Raw genomic sequence first — 23,551 nt, 5'->3', positions numbered from 1 at the left:
GTCTCCTTTGCTGCGTGCGGGCTTTCTCTAGCTGCGGCGAGCGGGGGCTACTCTTCATTGCGGTGCACGGTCTTCTCATTGCAGTGACTTCTCCTGTTGCAGAGCATGGGGTCTAGGTGCACGGGCTTCAGTAGTTGTGGCATGTGGGCTCAGTAGTTGTGGCACATGGGCTTAGTTGCTCCATGGCATGTGGGATCTTCCCAGACCAGGGCTCGAACCCGTGTCCCCTGCACTGGCAGGAGGATTCTTAACCACTGCGCCACCAGGGAAGTCCCATGATGGCTCCTTTTCTATCAGTGTCACTTCTCAGACATCTTCGCAGCCTCCTAAGATGCTTTACATACTGGAAAATCGTTCTATTTCTCCACAGATAAATCGACCAGGATAAACCAATTTTTTCCCATTAAGAAAAAAGATTCAAGTGAAATATGATTTTTTTAACTTTTTATATTATATTGGAGTATAGCTGACTAACAATATTGTGTTAGTTTCAGGTGTACAGCCAAGTGATTCAGTTATACATATATGTGTATCTAAGTTTCATGTGAATACGAGTTTTCATCAAGGTAACTGAAAGGAGATGGAGGAATAGGAAGTCTGTAGGAACAGTGAGTGGTCAGCTCAGCGGAGGTGAAAGTGTAATAGACCCAAACAAATCTGAGGTGGAACAATATGTGGTCACTTTGTGCCTTTGGAGGAAAAACACCAATGAAAAATGTAGGTGTGGAAAGTGAAGATAACTGCCTTCCCCCCCAACCCAAAAGGAAAATAAGCTGCTTATCAGGCAGGGTGAGTCTACGGTGCATGGTCAGCCTTATTAGCATATCTTAATTGGGAGTTAGACTGTCATCGCAGGACACATTGTAAGTTAAAAACTTGGGAGACAACGTAATTCATTTAAATTCCAAATGCACATCTCCTTTCCTACCTATTTGTTGAACTGTTCTTTTCCTTTTTCTTCCCCCGTTATTCGTCTTTCTTCTTCCACCTACAGCTATACTCTCAACGTTCCTGGTTGCTGTCCTAATCCCTTCTTTTCCACAATTGTATTTGTGATATATTTCCGCAATCACCAGAAGTCACTGCTTCATTTCTCTCCCTTCTCTGTGTTAGATTGCTTTTCGTTTATCTCTACCTCCCGTTATTCATCCTCATTCATCTTTCTCATTGTCTTCCCCTCTTTCATCATTCTCTCTCCCTCTTTTCCTCTCTACCTGTCTGTCACTCATTCACACAACCTCAAGCTGACATAGAAATTAATTTATAATTAAAAATTCTCCACTGCTGACAAATTCTACTCATGGAGCTTACGCCCGGGGATTGAAGGTTGCATAAGACTGGATGCATCCCACAGCCTGTTGCTCTAAGCTGCAAATGTTTTCTTGACCCTCTCCCACTTCACACAACTGGTGGAGTAGCATTATCCATTATCTCCTTAGAACAGGGCTGAGAGGAACGGACCACTGAATATATTTGGCCGAGACGGCACCTCTCTTAAGGAAGACATTGTTCGCCCTCAGAACAGAGGACATGGGCTCCAGATTTGCAGCCTCGTCTGTAACTGTGTTTGCATTGCTCTGCAGTTGGTTAGCTCATAGCAGCAAGTGCCTGGTGGGCCTCCCTGCCCCCTGAACACGGGGGAGAGTCATGAAAGCTATTGAACTTGGCTCATATACAGCCTAGGAATGGGTATCACCAGTCACTCCAGGACTCAGTAGTACCACTGGGTGGCATGTTTGAAAGAGACTTTCAAATAAAGCAGTATAACCACACACCGTGCAACTGGCTGTTTATCTCACAGACCCGATCTGGTTGTGAGAAGAATGTAATGAGACGTGAAACATTTGCCAGGGAACACAGAAATGCTTGTTGATGGGGGCTTTGGCTTGATCCTCATGGGTGGTGGTCTAAATTCCAGAGCCATGCTCAGGAGCTTGGGTTTGCGGGGAACATGATATTAATTGTACACTTGTCTTCCGGGTCGTGGATGGAACTGTTGGAATAACTCTTCTATAAGTTTGCACAAGCATGAAAGATCTGCTCCTGGAGACCCCCAGGGTGGGTCTCCAGGAGCACTTTCTCCTTGTGGTGGGTCTGAGAATGCCAAGTTCCTGCTAATGCCCTCAAGGAACCTCTGAACCTTGGCCCAAGGATGACTTTCAGGGTCTCCAACAGATCAGTGCTAAATGAAACATTCTGAACAGTCAAGGAGAAGCTCCACTTAATCGGCCTTCAAAGTACATAAGATCCAAGATTGGCCTAGGATTATTTTTTTAGAAAAAACAAAAACAGAAACAGGGAGTGTGGAAACCTGCCCCAAACCCACCAGACTCCAATTACTCTAAAAATTACACTTGAGTATTTAGTTGACATGGTTATAAGTCATAGAACTAAGTGTTTACGGCATGTCCTGCTTATTAGACCACATGGGGCAAGTGGTTGTGTGTAGTATGGTTGGTCCCTTTTCTCATCGGTAGGACATGTCCGTGAGAAAGTGTATTTCTCCACCTAGAAATAGAGACAGAACCCCAAGTACTGGCTCAGTGGCTCCCAGCAGTCTCTCCAGCTGGTTTGGGTCTCCCACTGAGGCTGTGTTGTGTGGACCTGGCCTGATGTCATCTCCGTACAGAACCTGACAGTGGGTTTTCCACACCTAGCCCCCTGTTACTCCCTTCTGAACAAGAAGGGGATCTTGTGTGTAGAAATTAGGTATCTCATCAATCAAAGAATGTAGGAAGGATGTTCTCTGTCCTCTCCAAGAGCCAAGAAGAGCAATAGAAGACAATGCACTCGGGGCTTCCCTGGTGGCACAGTGGTTAAGAATCCACCTGCCAATGCAGGGGACACGAGTTCGATCCCTGGCCTGGGAAGATCCCACATGCCGCGAAGCAACTAAGCCCCGTGTGCCACAACTACTGAGCCTGCGCTCTAGAGCCTGTGTGCCACAATTACTGAAGCCCACGTGCCTAGAGCCCATGTTCTGCAACAAGAGGAGCCATGACAATGAGAAGCCTGCGCACCGCAACGAAGAGTAGCCTCCGCTCGCTGCAACTAGAGAAAGCCAGCGCACAGCAATGAAGACCCAACACAGCCAAAAATAAAAACAAATAAATTAATTGATTAAAAGAAAAAAAAAAAGACAATGCACTGTATGATGCTGGTCTCAGGGTGTAGGTACGTGATCTAGAAAAAAAGGTCCCAAGTATGTAACTTCACATTTGATTTTTTTCTAGGATAATTGGCATTTTTCTAGAAAATGTTCAGTTTCATTGGTGTGACTCAATTGGTGTTCAGTGGATGCCTAATTTGTTAGTAATGTTGGAAATCGGATATTTCCAAATTTCGTGTGAGAAAACTAAGACAAAAGATCATTAAGAGACACAACAAAGTGACTCAGGGAAAAGATAAACTTATGTATTTGGTTACTGACTCTCCAGGACTGTGTTGTGTTAATTAGATGTTCTTGAGTCCTTTGTCTCAAAATTAGTTGAGAGATTATACCATAACGTCAATCTTGTACATCTCAACTTCTTGTAATATAAAGCTACCTTGGGATCCAAAGCAAAGAAATATAAAACTCAATTAAATTTTGGGAAAGATAGAATGTTGCAGGAATACAATTTCCCATACACATGTGATCGATATTCTAATAATATCAACTTTTACATTTGCCTTTTATTTTGGCAATCAGATTACAGAAGACATTATCGCCAGATCTTCACCTTCATCCTCTCAATAGAGAGAAGGAGATTCAGAAATGATTTTGTACATCGTCCGCCTAAGGAGGCTAGGGCTCACAGGACCCCAGAGGGGACTGGACTTCCAGTGCTGGGTGACTATAAATCCCAGATTGCCCAAGGCACTTCCGACTTCAAATATCCTGTCTCAATATCACCATATGCGCCCTCTTACTTCTTAGAGCAGCCTGGCTGGGCTCCAGGTGACATGGATCCCAGTCTGAGTGTTGTTATTCATCTACCCATTCGGCAAGTATGACTGACCTACCATGCACGTGACACTGTGATAAGCAAAGCAAACACCATCTCTGCACTAGAGGAACTTAGAAAAGTGGCAAAGACAAGTCTGTAAAAAAATCATACCAATTTTAAGACATAATATAATCGTGGTGGTGGAAATATGAACAGTAGACTATGGGCACAGTAGACTACGGGCACAGTAGACTACGGGCACAGAGAGGGGAAAGAGTCAGTTCATGGGAGTCAGCATTTGAGCTGGCTTTGAGGAGTGTGGGATTAACCTGGCAGGTAAACGTGAGGGGAGAGCATTTCCAACAGAGATAACAGCGTGGAAGTTGATGAAGTAGAGGCATGTTTGGGGGAAAGGTCAAGGTGCCGTACACATAAGCATGTAAAAGGGAGAAAGGGGATGAGTAGAAGAGACCGTCACTGGAAAGGCAGGTTGAACCCAGACTTTGAAGTGTCTGGGAAACCAGGCTAAGGAGATGGGACTTTATTCTTCATGCATTAGAGTGTCATTGAGTGTCTTTTGAGCAGAGTAATGGCGGGTGACAATCTGAACTTCAAGAAAATAACTGTCTTCTTGAAGGAGGACAATGTGGAAGGGAAATCAGTGAGGGTGATTTCTGAAATGGCCACCAGGGGGCACACTTACACTGACAACTTTTCTGGTCCAGAAAAGAAGCAGGCCCAAGAGGGGTGTAGACGCCAAGAACTGGAGCAGAACACAGGTGGGAAGGGGGGAGGGCGAGTAGGGTAATCTGGGGGAAACTCAGAACTAGAGGCATGGAATGCTTATCATTTTAGGAAACTTGAGATGAATTTTTAATATGGGCAAGAGATAATGGAAAATCACATTTATTGAGTTCCTAATACGTACCAGGGACTGTTGCTAATGCTTTTCTGCTCTTTCTAATCTATATCTGATTGCTACATGATGACTATGCATAGTCTCATTTTATAGCCAACAAAACCGTCCGAAAATTTCATTCACTGAGATACTAATTGAGCTTCTACTCTATGCCAAGCACTCTTCAAAGCACTTGGGATTTACTGAGTGAACAAGACAACCCCTGCTCTCATGAAGCATATGGGACACGATGGGGAGGAGGTGTCAAAAAGCAAGTGAACAAACAAATGAATGAAGAGATTCAGATAGTGAGAACTGCTATCAAGATCATAGCCTGGTGGTATGATTGAGTGTAGCAGGAAGGACTTCCTCTAAACGGGTTGATAAATGAAAGCCTCTCTGAGCAGTTGAGTTGAAATCTAAATGATGGGAATGAAACATTCAAGTGAAGACCTTCCAGGAAAAGAGGATTCCAGGCAGGGAGAACAGCCAGGGCAAAAGTCCCCATGGAGGGAATAACCTTGACATTCTCCTGGGACAGAAAGGCCTGAGTAGGCTGGGTGCGATGAGGAAGGGTGGATTGGTAAGAGCTGAACTGGAGATGTGGGTGGTGGCCCAATCCCAAAAGGCCCTGTATGCTATTACGAGGAATTTGAATTTTATTTAACCTTATAGGAAGGGTCCAGGCCGATACTTAACATTTGCAAGGCTCAGGACAAGAGTTTAAAGGGAAGCCCCAGGCTTCCCAAATGTCTCTTCCATTCTGCTCCATCCTGTACCACAAGTGCCTTCCCACACGTGTGTGTGGACACCCTACCCCTCACGTGTAAGCTCTGCCCTCCCTCCCCCCAAACAGCCATCCCTTGCTCATCTCTCAAGCCAAGAGTCCAGGTGTCCACCCTTGGGAAGGTAAACCTGGTGATGGGGCCCCAGAAGGATGCTGAGGTCTCTTTGGGCAGGAAATCCTAGGTCCTTCATATCCAAAGTGTGGTCTAGGAGGGGCCTGGGCTCTAGGCAAGAATGTCCCCTTGGCCCCTTGGACTCCCCCCAGAACAGAGCCCTCTAGAGTTTCAGGACCCAGGACAGGGGCCCTGGTTGTCCAGGTCTAAAGGGATATTACCCAGGTCTGTATGACTTCAATTCCCGGCCTCTTTTCACTAAGCATGTTTGCTGTGTCGGTGAGATCTCCTTGGGGACTCAGGTCCACCAAATCTAACATGTCCAGATGTCACATAAGCACAGGCAGTTAAATGGTGGTAACTGGACATTCTGGGCCAACACCTAGGTCTTTACTAGCTTCAAACTCCAAGCTGGCAAAAAAAAAAAGAAGTCTATGTAGGAACATAGACAATACTCACCCCAGAATTGTTGACAGCTTTCAGTTTTATAGGGTTTTCAAACCTCCAGGCAATTCCTTTTTATACCCCACACTATGTACACATAGACATCCTTACTAACTAACACTCTCAGGAATCATCTCCCTAAAAGTGACTTGGTAGGGGTCTTAGTAGGGGTCTCCTTCAAACCATCACTTGCCTCCACCCTGACACAGATACTCACCACACCATAAAGGCTTTTCATCATCCGTATCCACTACTAGAGTACTAATATCTGCAAAGAGACACGTGAGAGCTCACATCCACTAACGCCTAGTGGGCAGCTGAATGCCAGTGAAGACTGGCTGACCACATGAAGAAGCCAAGACACTTCCACCTGTCAGGGGGCGTTGCTCCATCACAATGGTCCATAAGAGGTCAGTTCTCAGGGCAAACTTCCTCCACTAAATTTACATCGGGAGTAGAATGTTCTGTGAGAAGTGGAGATAAGAGTCCCGTATGACCTACTGGAGAAAGAATAGGTGAGGGAAAGTGTATTAGTTGCCTATTGCTGTGTAACAAACGATCCCAAACCTAGTGGCCTAAAACAGCAATAAATACTAATGATTTCATAGCTTCTGAGGGTCAGGAATCTGGAAGTGGCCTGGCTGGGTGGTGCTGGCTCAAGGTCTTTTATGAGGTTGTGGTCCAGATCTTAGCCAGGGCTGCTATCAGGTGAGACTGGGGCTGAGAATCCACTTCTAGAACAGCTCACTCACACGGCTGGCAAGTTGACGCAGGCCGTTTGTGGGAGGATTCATCACCATGTAGAATCTCCACTGGGCTCTTGGAGGGTCCTCGTGACCTGGCATCTGGCCATTAAACTACATAAAGCTCCATTTCTGAGTGGAAGAGAAAAAGCATAGCTGGTCCAATGGGACCTCAGGTTGAGTAGAAGGAAAGGTAAATGAAAGCCCTCCCTCCCCCCCACCTCCGAGGACCACAGCCCTACCTGTCAATACTTGGGCAAGTTACTTAACATGTCTGCCTCCGTTTACTTATCTGAAACACGAAACTCATAGCGGTACCTACTTAGTAGGGTTGTTTTAAGGTTGAAATGGATTGACATTTGATGCCTGGCATATAGTATGTGCTATATGAGTGTCTGTTATAAATTAATCAATAAATCAGTCAACATATCCATCAATAAACCAATAATACTGACAGCCCTCCATATTTTTATTCCTGTCTGAGTAATCCTCTAATCTGAGTTACACTGCGAAACTGCCTCTATTTTTTGTCCCCATCAATTTTTTATCTGAAAGTTCGAAGTGGATGGGGTTGTTGAGATTGCTATACAGGAATATACAACATCCAGCTCACAAATAAATGCAGGATGCACCTGCATTTAATAATGTGATATTAATAATGTTATTTTTGATGATGATATAAAGACTTCCAGAATCACCAAGAGGACTCCTAGAACGTCTCCCTGCAGGTAGGGCTGCTACACCACATCTGGGTGGACCCTCCTCCAGCTGTGGGAGTGCGATTTTTAACCTTGGGCAGGTAGATGACTAGTTATTTCCGAATGGTGGTTGAGAACACCACAAAAGGGTGGTTAAGAACACCACCAAAGGGTGGCCGTGACCCTTTGGAATTGGGATGGGGGAGGGGAAATGTACATAGTGAGGAAAACCATGTCCCCTTTTCTGGCTTTGTCCTTTATCACTGTCCTGCCAGATTCCAGTTTGCTCACATTGCCTTCTTTCAGGTCAAAAAAAGGAAGAAAGAAAGAAAAAAATTTTTTGAATGTGGCATCCATAGTAATGAAAAAGCACATCAGGAAGTCTTGCTAAGGGTCTGAGGGCCTTGGGAATCTTGCAATATAACTAGAGCAGGCCAAGATTTAGTTATTCTGCAGTAAAACCACATTTTTACTTAATGTCATTTAAAACAAAATGCCAGTTTTACAAAATGAAAGGAACTACCACAGAGGATTGGAATGATCTTATGAGACTTTCATGTAATTTTTAACTGGTTTGGCTGTTTCCTAATTCACTAATAAAAAGGATTATAGGAACATGACCATGTTATATCTACTGTCTTTTTTCCTAAGTAAAATTGAATATCTTTTATAATAAAGTTGAAAGATTAAATTGATGATTCTCTCCCCCCCCATAAAAAACCCTATTTCTCTGAAATGACCTTGATCTAACCCTTTCTATAAACTAGATTCAGCTGTATCTAGAGTATGTCTAATAGAGCATGAGCAGGGTAGTTATGTTTTGACATAAGAACCCTGGTGTCCCCAGCGGCTCACAGTTGGGAATTTGCCAGTTTTCAACACCTGATTTCTCTCTGCAGGCAGCCTTCCCTTCTGCTGAAGCGGTGTGAGACCTGCAAATTACAATGCTAAGTCTTTCCCTGACATCTAGTGTCAAAGTGTGAAATAACAGACAGGGAACCAGCCACTCATTAGGATAAGGATATTCACGTCATGCAGCATTCCTTAAAGGTTGGCTCTTGGTCCCAGGGTCCATCAGGAAGCAGCTGGCAACTTCATACCTCACAGGTAGCCCTAAGACAGAAGAAGCAAAGAGGGACCCAGAAAATGGAAATGCATTATTTTTCTTACAGGTAAAATATGCCTGATTGACCCAAGACTGATACAGCATCCTTTGGGCTTATTTATCTTCTGGCTGAAAAAAAAATTCAGAAATCATGGCTTCTATCTTTATAAACTGCCTTCTTATTCCGGGTCCTTTTATTCCACGTCCTCTCCAACTCATTCTCTGCCTTCACATGACCTTTTTACTCTTGCTTTCTCTGCTATATGGAATTTTTACAGAATGCACAATATAGGTCAACAGATGCTAATGCAAAAAAAGATGGGTGGGAGTAGCTTCTGACTTCTGTTTCTTAACACTTGCTAGCTAGCACCAGTAATGATGCACTATATTTTTTAGCAGAGGGATCATTGGCCCCTTATGTTTTAGTCCTTCGGCCGTCTTGGCCCATAACACCACTGATGTAATTGAGAAGGTATCATCTTTGCTCTGAAAAAGACTGCCAGGACCATATTGTCAAAAATGCTGCAGGACCCATGGCTCCTGTACTGCGGCGATTACAAGGAAATTAGAATCATCTGGGAAATAGACACAGCTAGTTAGGGGAGCAGAGAAGAGGGAAAGCTTCCTGAGAATCAGAACCATCAACAGCAAGAGAAGGATGAGAGGCTGTGAGTAGCTACTCTGTGCCCTCCTCCAGGCAGTCCACTGAAATCATTCCAGTACTGTTGACGTGTGATCATGCATCCCCTTAGATTACGTGAAACTTACTCAATAACCCATAATAGACTTCAACAATATTCCTTGCCAAGAAATTCCCTGCAAGTATATCCTACATCCCTGATGCTTCAATGAAAATCTATTTCTCCTCCATTTTAAGTTAAAATTCTTTCATTCCTCCCCTTGTTTAATCTGTTCGATAAATGTTTATTCAGCGTCTACTATATGAGCCAGGCAATGTGGTGGGCTCCAGGCAAACAATGGAAGAAAAGTTATAGAACGTGCACTCCACGTACTTACAGTCAAGGGAGGGATACTTGATGTTAATTAGATCAAAGCCTCAGTTTTTATGATCTGGCCATGATTCAGAGCCCCTCAAAACATCATTTCTCTGCCTCACAGCCCTGAGGTCTGTCAGGTTCTCCTCGTTGCTTTTTAAAATCCTTTTCTCTCTTTCTCTTTCTAAATAATCATTATCAAGTGGCAGGAGGCTACCCACCCTTCTGGGCTCTGTCTTTAAATCAGTCAGGTGAGCCTGCAGTCCGTAGGCAGACAGGATAGGGGAGGCAAGAGGAGCCAACACCCCCTCTGTAGTTGCAGTGTCCCTGCATGACAGGAGCACAGGGCTGGGTATATTCTCTCCGCAGTCTTGACTCTGATTGTTCTAGGAGGTACTCGGTGGTTCCTTCAGATAAGCAGCAATGAAAGCATCACCATACACCTGTGTGACAGGCGGCAAGAAGTCTCCTCCAATGACGTCTCGTACATTTCTCCTGGTGATCGGCCTGATCAAGATCTATAAAACAGCAAATTTCCTAATAGCTGCCTTGTTAGCTCAAATTTCAAGAAGCTACTCCATTCTTTAAAAGGGGGGTGGGCGGTGCAAGGAATATAAATAAGGAAAAGATAGGAAAATCAATAAACACTAAAGGACAACAACTGCCCAGAAAACAGCAAAAATATCTTTGAAGAATTTTTTTCTTTATTATTTTTCAGAGTTGAAACTTCAATTTAGTATATGTATGTATCTGACTCAGACGAACATGGTGAATTTGTCTAAAATATGGTGAAAATTGTGCTGACCTCATTGGAAGAAATGGCTTTTTTAAAAAATCCCTCTTATTTTTGTATTTCAAATTTAGTGACTCCAGAATGTATGTTTGTGAGCCAAATGGCACTAAGGAAGACGCCCTTGAAACTCAGCGTAAGAAATTCTTAAGGTTTTTTTTTTTTAAAGCACAATTAGTTCTTTTTATTTTAGTTCAATCCATCTTGTGATCCAAAGGCTTTCCTTCAACAAAATAAATGATGCTAGTCACCATTAGAAGAGCTAGAGAAAGTAGATGGTAGAGAAGAAAATTCAGATATTAACAAGTTGAATTACCTGCCACTTTTTAAATTGTCCTGACGTATAGCCCCATATGTTTAGGGTATATATGGCAAAGATAGAAACTTGGACCCGCAGGGAGAGAGGAAATATGTAAACAACTAAAGTTCAAACAGTGTGATTTGAAAAACAACATCTGTCCCTCTCGTCCAAAGCTTCTCATAATTTACTACAGAGTAACAGCAAGTATTGATTTCTGCCCTTCAGCTTCCTGATCTGCCATTTATCACTGTTTACCTCCCAGAGACTCTATGTCAGAAAACCACTGCTCATCAGGTTTTTTTCATAACAACACATAAAGAGCTACAGAAAAAGCAGAGACCTCAATTAGCTTTATTAGCATCATGATGCATCATGATGCCTTCCCCAGCCAATCAGCATTCAGGGTCAACCTAGAGCCAATTTTCTTCTCCTGAACCATTTTTAAAGAGAAGATTCTAGAGAAACTCCTCCCTTGTAACTAGCTCCATCCGTATATTTCTTTTTGCTTAAGCTTGTCAGCATTATGAGACTTTCTAGGCTGACTCTGAAGAGCTTTTTTTGAGAGGAAAACTAAACTCTATGTGATAAAATAGTAGCAAGCCCCACAATTCCTTAACTAAAAGTGTTCCAAAGATGTCCCAGTTTGCTGAAAGAGCCAAGATCCATTCTCATCTATAAATTAAGTCCAATCCTCATGAAATTCATTTAACCAAAAGACTTGGTAGAATCATGGTTCTGGAAAGAGCTTGGAGAAATCGTCGGGTAAAACCTCAAGCCTTCAGAAAGTTAAATGTCTAAACTTAGAGTTGCAAATGTGTTTCTTCTTAAGTAAAAATTCCAAAGGACTGGTAGAGGCTCCCTGGAATTCCAAATGGAAGACTTTTGAGGACTGGCCCAATCTCTGTAGAAAAGGGTGTTGTGATTAATTGGTAATGTCTACCAAGAGTACAGGACAGGGCAAAAGGTTGACTCTGGCCTAAATTATACAGGGTAGAGCATTTTTTCTTCTCTTAAGTTTGCTCCCAATCTTCCTCCATCATACATTCTATTCTATCTTTCCATTAACCTATCCCTTATAAAGACCTTTCAGAATCAGGCCCCACCTTAGTCTTCTCGTCCAGAGACATCAAAAAACCTTTTCATCTTTCATCCTGAGACCTATTTTCCAATGCTTTAATCATTTTTGTTGCATGTTAATACAGTTACCCCAAGCTCTTCACATCCCTTTGAACAGTGGTGACTAGTGCTTTAATTCAGACTATAATTCAAGTCTCTAATGCAGACTATAATCTGACTAATTCAGAATATAGAGAAACTATTGCCCTCATCTGCATATTTCTTCATACATCTTAGTATCACATGGGCTTGTTCATAACATCATGTGACTCATGTCCATGCCAGGTCCCTGTTACCTGTGTCCAGGCATCATTCTCTCATTGGTGAGATCGATGTTCAGAGGTTTAGCATCAAAGTAGTTTGACCCAAAGAAGTCTCCATTTTAAGGGTAACAGAGTTTGGACCAAAATAAAAGATGTCTTTAAAAAGGAAAAGAGACAAACATTTTTAAAACAAAAGCAGGTGTTAGACATGTTCCAAAGGGAAAGTTTGTAAAAGGCAACATTTTTGAAAAGCAAATTTAAGCAAATAAGATATTTTAACAAGAATTTTCGTGGGGGGACTTCCCTGGCAGTCCAGTGGTTAAGACTTTGCCTTTCAATGCAGGGGGTGCGGGTTCGATCCCTAGTCAGGGAGCTAAGATCCCACATGCCTCGCGGCCAAAAAACCAAAACAGAAGCAGTATTGTAACAAATTCAATAAAGACTTTAAAAATGGTCCACATCAAAAAAAAAAAAAAAAAATCTTAAAAAAAAAAAAGAGAATTTTCGTGGGATACCAAATTAAAACTCCAAGTGTGCCCTGGATCTATGCCCTGTCCTCTTGTCAGCCCTCCATGGCCACCCCTCCAACTGCCTTGCTCTCCATGGGGCTACAAGATCCTGGTTGGAATTAACATAAACAGAAAATATGATGCTAATTTGAGGAAGCTAAATTTGGCCATAAAAACCATTTAAAAGTAAAATTTAAAACAAGTGACAGCTGAATTAAAACAGATATAAGAAGGGTCGGTCCCAAGAGAGTTGACCCAGAATGATAGATGTGCCCAGAAACACTTAACTATCTAGAGTTTAAACATGGGAAATATGCAGCCTCCTCGGGACTTAGATTCTGGGGTGCTTCAGAGACCTCCAGGACCACTCTAGAATGGAACCCTTTAAGATTTTCTAGAACCTCTGTAGACTTGAAGGGGAGAGCTTCCTCAATGTCCAGCTGGTTCCTCATACTTTGCAAGTCCAGATCTGAGCTTATCATCATCGCCCTCACATTAATTCTTCCTTCAGCTTTCCTGTTTCATTAACAGCATGGCCAGTTTCCCAACGTCCAATCTCGTAACATCAGAATAATCTTTATTGGCTTCTCCTTGAATTCCTGCTCAGTCACGGGGCGTCTAAGTCATGTCTCTTGCCTTCATCTCTTCCATCCCCATCCACTTTGTGCAGTTTCTTCAATTATACTTCTTTCCTCAACCACTGCGTCAGCTTCCCACATTCTCCAATCTTCTTTCTCTTCCCCTAGAACCCACTCAATAATCTACCAAAGTCATCCTCTCAGAGCATGCTCCAGTTACGTCATGCCCCCCCAAGAAAACCATTGAAGGACTTCTCATGATCCCACTAAATCAGTTTAAAATTCCTAACTCTGAGAGTCAGTGCCTTCTGCAGCAGAGAACCTACTCTACTTTTCCAAAGAGCTCGTTCGCTCCAGCTAGCTCTCCCCACTCCATGCTTTATCAGCCCATCCTTCTGAACTACCTTCCCTCTTCCTCCTATGGGTACAGCTCCCAAAATTTTACCCACCCTTCAAGTTCATCTCAGATGCTCCTCAAAGGCATGAGCCCACAGAGCACAGCTGGGTGAGGGCCAGAGCAGATTCCTCTAAGACAGGGGTCACTCTAACGCAGGTCTAAGGGATGCGTTACTTAGGAAATCCATGGATGGCTCCAGGGCAATTTGTGAATGTCCTAAATTTTACGGGGAAAAAACATATGTATGTTTTTGCAGAGATAGCTTTTATCAAATTTAATGACCCCAAAAAGGTTTTTAAACACCCACTTAAGGGCATCTTTCCCCTCTTCCTTGTCAAAGCCACCATGGCAGACTGGGTCTGTCACTCATCATGCTATCCCCCAGCACCTTCCCTGGCGCCACAAAATTATATTAAACATCTGCTAATTGCCAGGCAGAATGCTAAGTGCGGACGTAATAAATGAACAATGGGTTCCCTGCCCTCATGGTGCTCTAGTGAGGAAGCCATGTAGTTAAACCCACAATTAAAATAGTTTGTAAAAAACATTCTGATGACTATGCACAAGGTGTTATGTAAACGCTGACAAACCGCATCCCAGTAGGGCCTGGGGTAGTCTGGCCACCCTTCCAAAGATGAGAAATGGCTGAGTCTTGAGGAATCAGCAGGGGAGAGCCAAATACCAAAGAAAGGAGGGGAAAAGGAATAGCATGGGGAAACGCTTCCCAAAGCACGGGATGAGTAGTACATTTTAGCTCGAGGATAGAATGGTATGGGGAGGAAAGGTGGAGATGGACAGGTTTAGCACTCTGAATTTTATCATGAACAACGTGAAGCCGCCAATGAAGGATTAACAGCAGAGGAAGAAAAAAAAAAAGGCAGAGGAAGGACATGATGGTATTTGCATTTTAAGTAATCATCTTTGCAACAGAGTGGAGAATGAGTTATAGCAGTGAATTCTTAAGAGACTTTTCAGCTACTTTAAATAAATGCTATTAAAGATCTAAACTAATATCATAGCAAAGGAGTTAGAAAGAAAGGGAAAGAGTCTAGAAATATTTAGGATTTAAAATCAAGAAGATACAGTTACTAATTAGATATAAAGAATTAAGGAGAAGGTGGAATTGTGAATGACACTTGGGTTTCTAGCGTCTAACTGCATCTAAGTGATGGGTGGTTATTTCCTGAGACCAGGGATACAAAAGAGGGTGGAAAGTACTGGGTTCTGTGGAATTTGTGGTTCTTATGGGACTGGATCCAGAAAATTGGTCTGAGCCAAGATGCAGATTTTGGAATCATTATGAGATCGGTGGTGATTAACTGTATGAATTTTAATTAAGTCTCTCGGGCAGAATACAGAGATAAAATGAACAGGGGGTCAAGGAAAACCAAACAAACAAATAAACAAACAAAAAAGAATATTCACTGGACTAGGGAATCTAAAGTGACCGTTGACCCTTAGGAGAGCGATCGTTTCGGAATGGTGAGGGCGGAAGCAAATCTGCTTGAGTGAGGCTGTAAAGGAGCCGGCAAGGAGTCAGTCTGTAAAACCACGCCCTAAGACCAGGTGAGAGGGCCTTTCCCAGGCCTGTGCTTTATGGCTCTGCTCTGCTTGTCCTCCAGCCACACCCCTACACGGACACGAAGTCCTTGGGCTTGGAGCCAAAGGAGCATACCCACTGGAGCCCACATGCTCCTTCCAGATTATATTCTGATTATCCAGGACCCCAAATTCCCTGCCCAAACGTCCCCAAGCTCATTTCTAGGCCTCCTTCCCCTGGGCTTTCTCTCAAGTCTAGTCCATACAGAGGTCAGACCATGTCATGCGTGTGCACACTCTTGGACAAAGAAATGGCTGAGGGGTGGCCATTTGCAGGATGGGGAAGGGGTGAGGACCGGTTTTGCATGTGTGGGGCTGGGGTCTCCACAGTCATGCACTCAAGGTCCCGAAGTGAAGGGTGAGGGAAGCAGGCTGTGAGCCAGAAACCGGTACCAACTCTCCCCTGCAAAACCATGTTCTACCCCAGAACCCCAAGGACTCTGAGAATTCTAAATTTGATCCTGACCTTCTAGGTATATTTATCAAGGTAGAACAGTAGAGCACACTTTATTTAGCAGCTCGTTAACTTGATATGTAACTTTTAAATATTTAGACGCAGTGTGCAGACCTCCATTTGTGCTCTTACTTGGGGCCCACATGTGTCAAGGTGAGGCCTGGTGGAGACATAGATAACAAGACACACTTTCAATAAACGTGAGTGTGAAGAGACAGCAAGAGGTAAAGTATTAGGGTAGAAGGGAGTGTTTTGTTTTGTTTTGCTTAAGACAGGTTAAACTTAAACGTAAGTTACCCACAAGAGAACACTTCCAGTAGAGGGAGAGAGAGGTTGGAGATACAGGGAAAAGGGGTGTACCAAAAAGTATCCTTAAGGAACTAACAGCATGGAATTCAAAAACTGTGGGTGGGAATGGGAACACCCAAGGAAAGGCCATGGGAATGGGTGGCTGAAATGAAGTTAAACTGAACAACTATGACTTGTCTGCATCGGTCTTTTACCTGTCCTTCCAGGAGCTCTGACAAGCATTAAACACAATGAGAGGTAAAGAATTTGAATTACTCTGGAGAAAGAAATTAGTAGAGTCAGTTCAAGTGTGCCATGTTGAAGTGAGTTGGGTAACTTGGTTTATGGAAACAAATCTGGGTTTAAATATTACGGCCAGGATGATTTTAACTTTTTTAAAATAAGGTGACCAAGTATCAGATTCATTAGTGTAATCTATGTCACTCATAAATCCAGTACTATAATTCTCAAAACTTGATTTTGCAATGCCTAGTTACCTCAAGAGCTATGGCAAAATTGTACCCAAATACTCAAAACAGCTTTACTTCTTTTTTCATAAGAAAAAAATTTTTTTCTATTTCAATCAACTTGTATCATGTCAGGCATCAGAATCACCAGTTGAAAAGTATCTTTTTAATACCATTTTTTAAAAATGCAATTTATTTAAGCTAAGAAAAAAAAAACCCCAAAGAGTTCACCCATTTCTCCCAGCCTTCAGCCCCACCTCTGTCAACCACTTGATTCACCTTAAAAATTATAGATATATGTGCCCTTTGTCATTATTTTACGAGAGGGAGGAAAAGTTGTGAAATCAAACTAAAATAGTAAGGTTTCATAATTTTCAAAAGACTGTCAATTATTACACTAAGGAGTTAGAATCATTCTAAAGTTCCTAGGTTAAACTGGGTTTAAGCTATTGATACGCTAATAAAGTGGGAAAATTAAGATTGATTCTACACCATGAGATCAGAGAATGGAACAAGCAGTCCTAGCTTAAGAACACCCAGTTTACAAAATTATATATGTATATTTACAGCCAGAGTGATTCTAAATGCCACGTTCTCCTATATTCAATGGCAAACTCTGACATGACCGGGGAAGAGTGATTCCCAGGCAGCCATATGTCCACCTCCCCCTACATCAGATACACTCCTCTTACCATGAAGGGTCTGGGGGGGCAACAGAGGGTTCCAGGTTCCAGAATTTAACTAACTCATTTCCCACTGAAAACAACAATAATAGTCAAATCATTATTAAACTTCTTTTCCAGGCTAGACTCACAAAAGTCTTTTTAGCCCATATGATAAGTAAGATCGTTGTAAATTGTCTCTATGGAAAATATGCTCTGAGTCCCAAACGATCAGCTTAAGAAGATAACTTTTGGAACTGACTCACAGAGGTCTGTAAGAGGTTATCAATAACCGATGCAATTTGATTAATTTAATTTAAAATATGTTGAAGTCTTATTTTCGCGTTCCATTGTGTCTTTTTTTTGTGCATTACTCTGTGTGCAGTTATTTCATCCAAGACCACAGGGGACTGAAAGATGGCCTACTCCACATTAAAACCACTCTTATCGTATTGGTGTTGACATGATGCTGGGGTACACAGCACCAAACCCTGCTTTCCACTCTTCATTCTGGTCCTTACTGTGCCCAGAAAGCCTCAAATCTTTCCTTCTCTCACAGAGTCCATACAGATTACGCCCCGGGTAATGCAATGAATTGGCTCCTGAAAATGTATGTGACGCATACCATTGTGAATTGCTTTATATGTTGAAGACACATTACAGGAGTTCGCTACTTCAAAGAAAATTTACAAGTATCTCATTTCTTAATGTCATAACCCATTCTGATTCAAGATAATAACCTCTCTCTAATGTATTAGCTTATGAAGTTCCATTTTTTGCTTAAGAGGCTTAATTAAAGCAAGATAAAACTATACTTTCAGTTCCAGAAAGTAGCTTAATGTCTCTGATAAATGCCAACTTGTCCAAATCGAACTGATTGACAACTTAATTAGGCATAAATGTCATTATCATCCATATTTTCTCTACACATTTTTTGAAAGAAAACATTCACACAGTAAAGGGAATCAGAATCTGTTTTTATATGCCTAGAGTTATAAACATTTGTATCAAAATATTTACAATTATAGTATATGAAATACCAATCTATTAAAGAAGAAGCCAAATACAGTACTAGAACAACCCACCAACGTAATGCAAATTACATGAGACATAAATGGCACAGAAACAAAGTAAAAGACAAGGGAATACATGGTTCACTCCAGTCACAGTTTGACTTTTTAACACAATGCTAGTATCTCTTTTGGCTGTATCTGATATGTAAATCTGCTTCTGCACGCAAGACAGCCTTCTAAAATCATGTGATCATTAAATCATAATTTAAAAGTTTATCATCCCACAGTTTTTGCTTGCCAACCAATTTACCCCACAGCCCAGATAATTTGGTGGCCAGCTCTCAACATTCCCCTAACCAGAATGAACATAAAGGAATATACTTAGTAATAGTCCTTTTACATAAATACCAGCAACTGTGGCATAATAGCTCCCCAAAAGGAAACGTATATAAGAAATGGCATGAAGAGGGAGCTAGAAGATGAAAAGTAGGCAAGATGTCTCAGATTCTCCCTAGAGTAGATATTCTCAGATTGGTAAAGGAAATGTCTTCCACCAAAAAAATACCCTTTAGCCAGAATCTGAGATGGCTTAAAATAGCTGCGCCAGGCCAGAGCAATGCCTGCTTAACCAGGAATACCATACTAATACCATACTTCTAAGTCCTATATAGAAATACTCTTGTGGCAGCAGACAAGCTCAATTATCATCTGACTGGGTACCACAAGAGTGTTTAGGGGTTTTTTTTCCTTAAAGAAAATATCTGCCCATCACCTATATTTTTATTTCTCTCACGGAAATTTTCTTATTTTCCTGGAAGCACAGACACTCTGTTCTTATTGTGACTGAAATCTAGTATGCTTAATACTTGACAATGATATAGCACCTTTCATCCAAGGATTTGTTGTTTGGTTTTGGTTTGTGTGTATTTTAGAAGCTTCCAGAATTGCCTTGCCTCACCTGCGTTGCAGGATAGGCAGGACCTCTGAAAGGCAACCCCTCCAGCTCATGTCAAAGCTAGAGCTGTCTCTGAGCCTAGGAGCCCTGATCCCCAACGTGGCTAATTAGATAAAACTTCCTCAAAAGTGTATAATTTAGAGGGAGAGTAACAGATTGTGTTGCACGGGTCTTTGTCCATCTCTCTCACGTTATATACTTAAAACAAACATTGATTGCATGGAGAGAGGTTCCTAATAACATAAAGCTAATATAACCCTGCTATAAGACTGTCCCTTTTTCCCATAATTTGTGTGGTGCTTCCACCACTGAATTGGTCGTTAGTGGCTTTCCAGAAACTCCAGAGAGCTGCCTTGACTTTAAACGGGAGGCCAAGCAAAGTCTGCAGCAAGAGGTCTCCACGAGGGGCAGCTGTGTGAGGTCTAGTCTGGGTTCTGACCACGCCCCAGGCCTTCCACTGTGAAAAGTTCTCTTTCTCAGTTTAGCTAACCCACCAACTTAGCCTTAATCACTATCTCTCTTCCTCCCATTTTGTCACAAATACCACAGAGCTAAATCTCTGTTCCAACGAGGGATAATGGCTCACTGGCCAAAGTCCTCCCACAGGGCCCTTCAGACGGTGCTGTTTTGCTTTGGGTCGGAAGGGCAGGATGGTTTCCAAGCCTGGCGTATTCCGCACAAGAACAGTATCTGCCCCTGCCGGAACTTGTACCGCTACATTAACTAGGTGCAGTAGGTCTGAAGACTGAATTCACCCTCGGAAGTGGAGCCAGCGATGTGGCAGCTGCTGGGGCCCCAGGCAGTGTATGTAACTGATAACAGCTGGAGGCTGGAGGGAGGCCCTCTGGCCTGAATCCAGGAAGCATCCATCCCAGCCCACGGCTTTCTCCTGGGGCAGGGGCTGGACCAGTACAGGACCCCCTCCGTCATGCTTCCATTTCAGCTCCTCCCCCCTGCCTTCCCCTCCCCCCAATTCCCTCTCTTGGTTTTTCCTGCTTAGCAACTTCCACTCCTCTCCCAGATTCAAGGGCTCCCTCCTCCCCACCCCACCCCCCAGATCCCCAATAACGTGTTCAGCCTATTTCTTTCTCAGGACCAGGTAGAGAATGCCGATGATGAAGCTGAAGCAGAAGCAGATCCAGGTCAGGATGAAGGAATAGCCCTGGTGACTTTGAGGGCCGTCGGCATAGTGATGAGTGTAGATGGAGGCCCCCACCAAGATGCACAGCCCTGCAGGTGAAAAACAACGATTAGCTGTTGGTTTGGTTTCTTAACATGAAAACCAAGAAAAAGATTTTATAATTTTAGGAAGAGCCTATTTCCCTCATGGGCGATGGGAAAATAAAATCTGAAATTTGACCCCCAACGGTAGTTCTGTCGATTTGCCCCAAACCAAGCTTGATGGTTGTGTTGGCAAATCAGAGGTGTTCGAGTTCTCACATCTGCACTGGTTTGTGCGGCTGAAACACAGCATCTCGGGTCCACCCCTCAGCTTTCCCATCTGGACCCCAGCACACAAGGGCAGGCTGCCTGAGGGATGCAAAAGAACACGCCTTCCACCAAACTGCGTGTATCGGGGAAGAATGACAGGAGAGCAGGAATGGCAATCATTGCAGGCATTCTGGCAGCGGTTTCATCTTTCTAAGGAATCCCACATCCCTGCCCCCTTCGAGGGTCTTGTATACAAGTGCTACTGATGGGCGGACTCCAGCCACTTGGTAGCTGCCCAGGAGCCCAGGTTTAAACAATGAAGCCGACGAGGGTTCTTATTCCAAGCAGCTATCAGGGGTTCTCTCCCAAAGAGCACAGATTGTACAAGGCGGTTTCACTGCCCCACGTGCTCAGCTGTTCAAGCTGCCAGGAGCACCCATGGTAAGATCTACGGGAAAGCTTTTTCTGGGTAAGCTGATACTCACAGCACAACAGCATAGTGGCCCCCGAGAGGAAGAAGCGGTTGCCTTTCTCCATGGTGAACAGCTGGAACACGAAGACCACAAGGGAGATGACGGAGAAGATGATGGACAGAATCATGAAGGCCTGCACTGCCTTGAGGGCGTCTGTGGACACAGGGCGGGGGGAGTGAGGCCATTAGGCTACCCAGTCCCCGAGGGACTGGCCATGTCCCTGAGCCCACCAACTGTCAGCACTGAGTACGATATCTTTGTACGAACCTTCACCGCCGTATGACAAGCTGTCACTGCAGCCATCAGTGGAAGTACAGTTTTTCCAAAGACCTACTGATCCTGTTCCATTATTTAAAACCATCCAGACCTGAAATCAAAAAGAAATAAAGGAACTCTTCTCAGTACTCTGTAATGACCTATACGGAAAAAGAATCTAAAAAAGAGTGGATATATGTATATGTATAACTGATTCACTTTGCTGTACAGCAGAAACTAACACAACATTTTAAATCAACTATACTCCAGTAAAAAATTGTTTTAATAAATTAAAAAAAGAAATAAAAAGTTGTTTATAAACTAACCCCCTGCTTTGAAAGAAAAGGAAACAACAAATCACCTTGTGTCAGGACCAAATCTTAACCAAGACTCCATATTTAGTCATAAACATGGTTTATTTCCATCTCTTGGTGGAAATAAGGTCTCACTAAAACTGAAGTCACAAAGATCCCAAGAAAAAAGAGAGAGAAGAACGTGTGGCCAAGGAAAAGTCACCTCATTCTCTGGGCCTCACATCCCTCATCACTTAAAAAAAAAAAAAGAAAAGAAGTAATTCGACCATCGCGGTTTAAAATCCTAAGGATCTAAGAAACGGAAACCCTGCGTGAGGAAATTGGTTTTAAGGAGGCACAATTCATACACCCTACCAAGATTGTTTCATGGAAGGGGCTGGCTAGAGGGGGAAAAAGTTAAGGAAAAATGTTCAACTGGAAAAAAGTAAGAAACATAAAGGGCAACGAAGAAAATAGCTGGGTGATCAATAAGCCACTTTCATCTAAACAGAAAGATAAACCTTGATCGTCACAACATGCAAAGTAATTCCATAATAACATAGTCTAGCCACAGCCTTCCTGTGGCGGCAGCTGAAAGTAGAAGAATGACCAAAATGTGTTCCCCGAGGCTCACCACAGTGCCAGCAAAACAGTTATCCTTCTGGGATGGAAAACAAACACCCAGCCCTGTCTACACAGAGTGTCTGTTAAAATGAGACTTATTGGAAAAGCAGGGCCAGGATGTCAAATCGCCTGCCTGCTCTTGATTTAATAAACAACTCTGTGTCCAGCCCCATATCAGAAGCTGATAATTCAGATATTCAGCACTCAGCATCCACTAATACAGTTTGAAGTTGTTTATCAGACCTGTTATCCTGAGAGACTTGGAGGGCAGCATACAGAATGGCTAAATTAGAGTTTGGAGGAGGCCACATGGGTGAGGGTTCTGGCTTATCACAGTGATGCTTCAGTTAGCCTTGCCTATAATTATACCCACCGATGTTGGCAAAACTCTGAACTTTAAAACCCATTTATCCTTCAACTGTAACAGGGACCTAAACAGGTTCTGGAACCATCTTTGTCTGTCTAGTGATGGATGGCCTTGGTTTTTAGGTCCAAGGAGCTGTCTTGTTTTTTTTCTGAGAAAAGCACAATGGACCCTGCAAACTACCACTAGAGGTCAGAGTAGCCCAAGGTTCAGAGAGAAGAGCCTGCTGCTACCTCCATATTTTTAGGTTGTTTTGTTTGAGTTAATTCAGGGGAATCAGGTTAATCTTGCAAAATTCCACTCTCACATGCTACTCTCTGCCCAGATCTTGAATTTGGCGGTTGGGCCACCAAAGTGTCTTATGATCTCACTCTCATTTCTCCTTCTAATCAAGGTCCCCAGAAGGAAGGGAAGTTCTGCCCTGCCACGCAAGTGTCCTCATTATGCCCTGAACAAAGCCTGTCCGTCCCTGCTGGGCTCCTTGGCTGGCACACCTAGAAGGCGTCCCATGCTCCTTTCGCTCTGCATCTTTAGCAGAGAGAAACCCCACCCATTTACCCATCCTCCAAGTTCCACCTCCACTGAGAAGCCTTGCTGTGTTCTCCAGCCTGGCGGGATCACTCATGTAGACGCTTGTTACTTAGTTGTTTGAAGTGCAAGTATGTGTTTATTTTTTTTCCATGACTAAACTGTAAATTCACAAAGGGCAGGAATTATGGCTTAAATGTCCTTTGTAGCACTTTATGTAAATATGCAAATAACTTCCAGATGAATGAATGAACAGAAGAACACGACTCACGTTGGCAATGGTGGAAACAAATAACATGATGACGGTGGCGATGTGGACCACAAAGATGCTCGCCAGTAACACCAACATCTTGGCTTTTTGATGGCTTGGGAGTGAAGAGAGTTCTGAAAAGAAAGGAGAACACGAAAGGGAAAGGAGAGGTTACTGTCAGATTCAACACGATAATTCAGCTTTCCCACCTGGGTGGGCTAGCTGCTAAA

At 43.1% G+C, this 23,551-nt stretch overlaps 1 protein-coding gene across 1 annotated transcript in view; it reads right to left on the bottom strand.

Moving 5' to 3' along the window:
* Positions 1-18,091: 18,091 nt before the first annotated feature.
* The window catches only part of EMP1 (epithelial membrane protein 1), a 50,481-nt gene continuing 45,021 nt past the window's right edge, over positions 18,092-23,551 (bottom strand). The window contains exons 4-7 of the mRNA XM_059935346.1: positions 23,343-23,455; positions 21,275-21,374; positions 21,020-21,160; positions 18,092-20,333 (exon numbers count right to left, since the gene is read on the bottom strand). Of these exons, the coding sequence (XP_059791329.1) occupies positions 20,182-20,333; positions 21,020-21,160; positions 21,275-21,374; positions 23,343-23,420 (471 nt within the window). The 5' untranslated portion in view covers positions 23,421-23,455 and the 3' untranslated portion in view covers positions 18,092-20,181. The remainder of the gene's footprint in view (positions 20,334-21,019; positions 21,161-21,274; positions 21,375-23,342; positions 23,456-23,551) is intronic.

This window comes from Balaenoptera ricei, chromosome 10, assembly GCF_028023285.1.
Source record: "Balaenoptera ricei isolate mBalRic1 chromosome 10, mBalRic1.hap2, whole genome shotgun sequence".
NCBI classification, from domain to species: Eukaryota; Metazoa; Chordata; class Mammalia; order Artiodactyla; family Balaenopteridae; genus Balaenoptera; species Balaenoptera ricei.
The sequence above is the reverse complement of the archived record's forward strand: the minus strand, read 5'-3'. Positions and strand labels throughout refer to the sequence as shown.